The 1926-nt window shown below is 38.6% G+C and overlaps 1 protein-coding gene across 1 annotated transcript; it reads right to left on the bottom strand.

The window, feature by feature from the left end:
* Window positions 1-246: 246 nt before the first annotated feature.
* LOC149571005 (mavicyanin-like) lies at window positions 247-1458 on the bottom strand. The gene is made up of 2 exons (XM_089812566.1): window positions 1058-1458; window positions 247-806 (listed from the first exon to the last, which is right to left on the bottom strand). The coding sequence occupies exons 1-2, from the start codon at window positions 1227-1229 to the stop codon at window positions 454-456; spliced, it is 525 nt and encodes a 174-aa protein (XP_089668692.1). The 5' UTR covers window positions 1230-1458; the 3' UTR covers window positions 247-453.
* Between the last annotated feature and the right edge of the window lie 468 nt (window positions 1459-1926).

The raw sequence follows: 1926 nt of genomic DNA, 5'->3' as shown, positions 1-1926 counted from the left end.
ATTTTTGTCTATTTGAAAAACCTAGACAACAAACCTTCAACACATTGAACCTTAAATTTTATAAACATTTAATCCTTCCGTAAAATAAATAGAAATAATTTAAGAAAGAAACTGTATATAATACTGATTCCAAGAAATCATCACAAAATAATTTTAATCAAAAGCGAAATCTAATACAAACTCCTATCATAAAAATAAGAAAATAAAAGAAATTACTTCTTGTTCCCGCATCCAATTCAACAGGTATAAGGAATGATAAGATCTTATTTGATATAAGGTAATAATCTCTTGCGCTTGCAAAGCCCAATTAGATCGGCGGATCATACATAGCCAAACGAGGGCTTTATTAATAGCAAGAAAATAGATGAATAATGAAGATTCAAAAGATTGAATTGCACTTTGCACTTTGCACTTTGCACTGTCCCTTCCCCGGCAAAAAGCCCTCTTCCAAAGCTAAGCCAAGATCACAGACATCACAAGAGACGCAAACAGCAACCCCAACACGTCCGTTACCCGTGACACGTGTCCTGCGCTTGTGGGCGCCGGCGCAGTGTTAGTTGACGGAGATTGGGCGGCGGGAGTGGTGGGAGTGCCAGAACTACCGGCTGAAACGGTGACTGCGACCTTCATACCTCCAGCGCAGTGACCGGTAACTCCACAGATGAAATACCTGGTCCCGGCAGCTGTCAGTGGAATCGTGGTGTTACCGTCTGTGTACTGCTTGGTTGGGTTAGTTGCGAGGCAGGAATCGTAAGCGGACTTGTGCACCTCCAACACGTCATGCAATGCACTTGAATACGTGAACACTGTTTTCATTAATACCACAAAATTCATATCAAATTAAACACGGATTAAAAGGGGTATCATTATTATCATTAATATCATTCGAATAATTATTATGAAAGGAAAGATGAAGGAAACCAAAGACATGAAAGTGGAGTTATAGATATCATTATCATTAAAAAAAGGGTATCATTATCATTCTAATTATTATTATTATTAATATGAGAGGAAATATGAGGGAATGCAAAGACACGAAAGTGTATAGATAGTATACCCAAGGTGTCGCCCACAAGGAATGTCTTTGTGGAAGCCCAGGTCGTATAATTGACGCCGAAGCCCCACTGTTGGGTGTCTCCCACTGTGAAGTCTGTGGCCTCTGCAGATTCATAATGAGAAGACGCACATAAAACTAACAGAGCCGCCATTGCTGCAACCCGAAGAGCCATTTTTTTTTTATATAATGCTTAGGAATACCACAATACCACAAAAGTTCAATAATTCAACACCCCTTCTTTTCGTTTGTATGGAATTAATTGAAAGAGGTGTGTGGAGAATGGAGGAGAGAAGAGATGATTATATAGGGTTAATGTATCTGAGCAAGTAAGAAGAAGAAGGATTCAAATGGAGATACACCAAAGATGGCGGTGGAATTTGAAGTGTTTTTTAAACTACCTTGTATGACTATCGTGCTTCTTTATATTTTAAAAAATAGTGTTTGCGTTCAATTTGGAATAAGCCGCTGCTTCTGTTGTTATTTTGACCCGAATATTTGTCGTTGATTTGGCCGCGTGGAAGAATTCCTCGCGAGCTTGCTTTGTTTTTATTGTTTGTTTGGTGAAGGAAACTTCTATAGGTTCTGATTATGTTGCGTAAAGAAAGAGTTAAGACTGTGGACCCACTGGGCATTGATATTGTTTTCAAGATTCTGTACCTTAGGCTTTTGAGATTTCAATACGTTGCTTTGGGACATTATATTTACTTGATACCGCCTTGGTTGCGATCGTACTTGTAATGGTTGTGTATTCCTTGGGGAAGTAGGCATGATATCAATAAGACTCATTTGTTTTTGTTCTATGGGTACACTGATTTGCATTTTGTCATCTTCATGGTTTGGTATTTCTGCCAATGAAATGTCATCTTCTC

The sequence above is a fragment of the Cupressus sempervirens genome, chromosome 2, assembly GCF_028749045.1.
Source record: "Cupressus sempervirens isolate cs-2001-9-10 chromosome 2, ASM2874904v1, whole genome shotgun sequence".
In the NCBI taxonomy this organism is placed as follows: Eukaryota; Viridiplantae; Streptophyta; class Pinopsida; order Cupressales; family Cupressaceae; genus Cupressus; species Cupressus sempervirens.
This window is presented reverse-complemented; position numbering and strand designations above follow the sequence as displayed.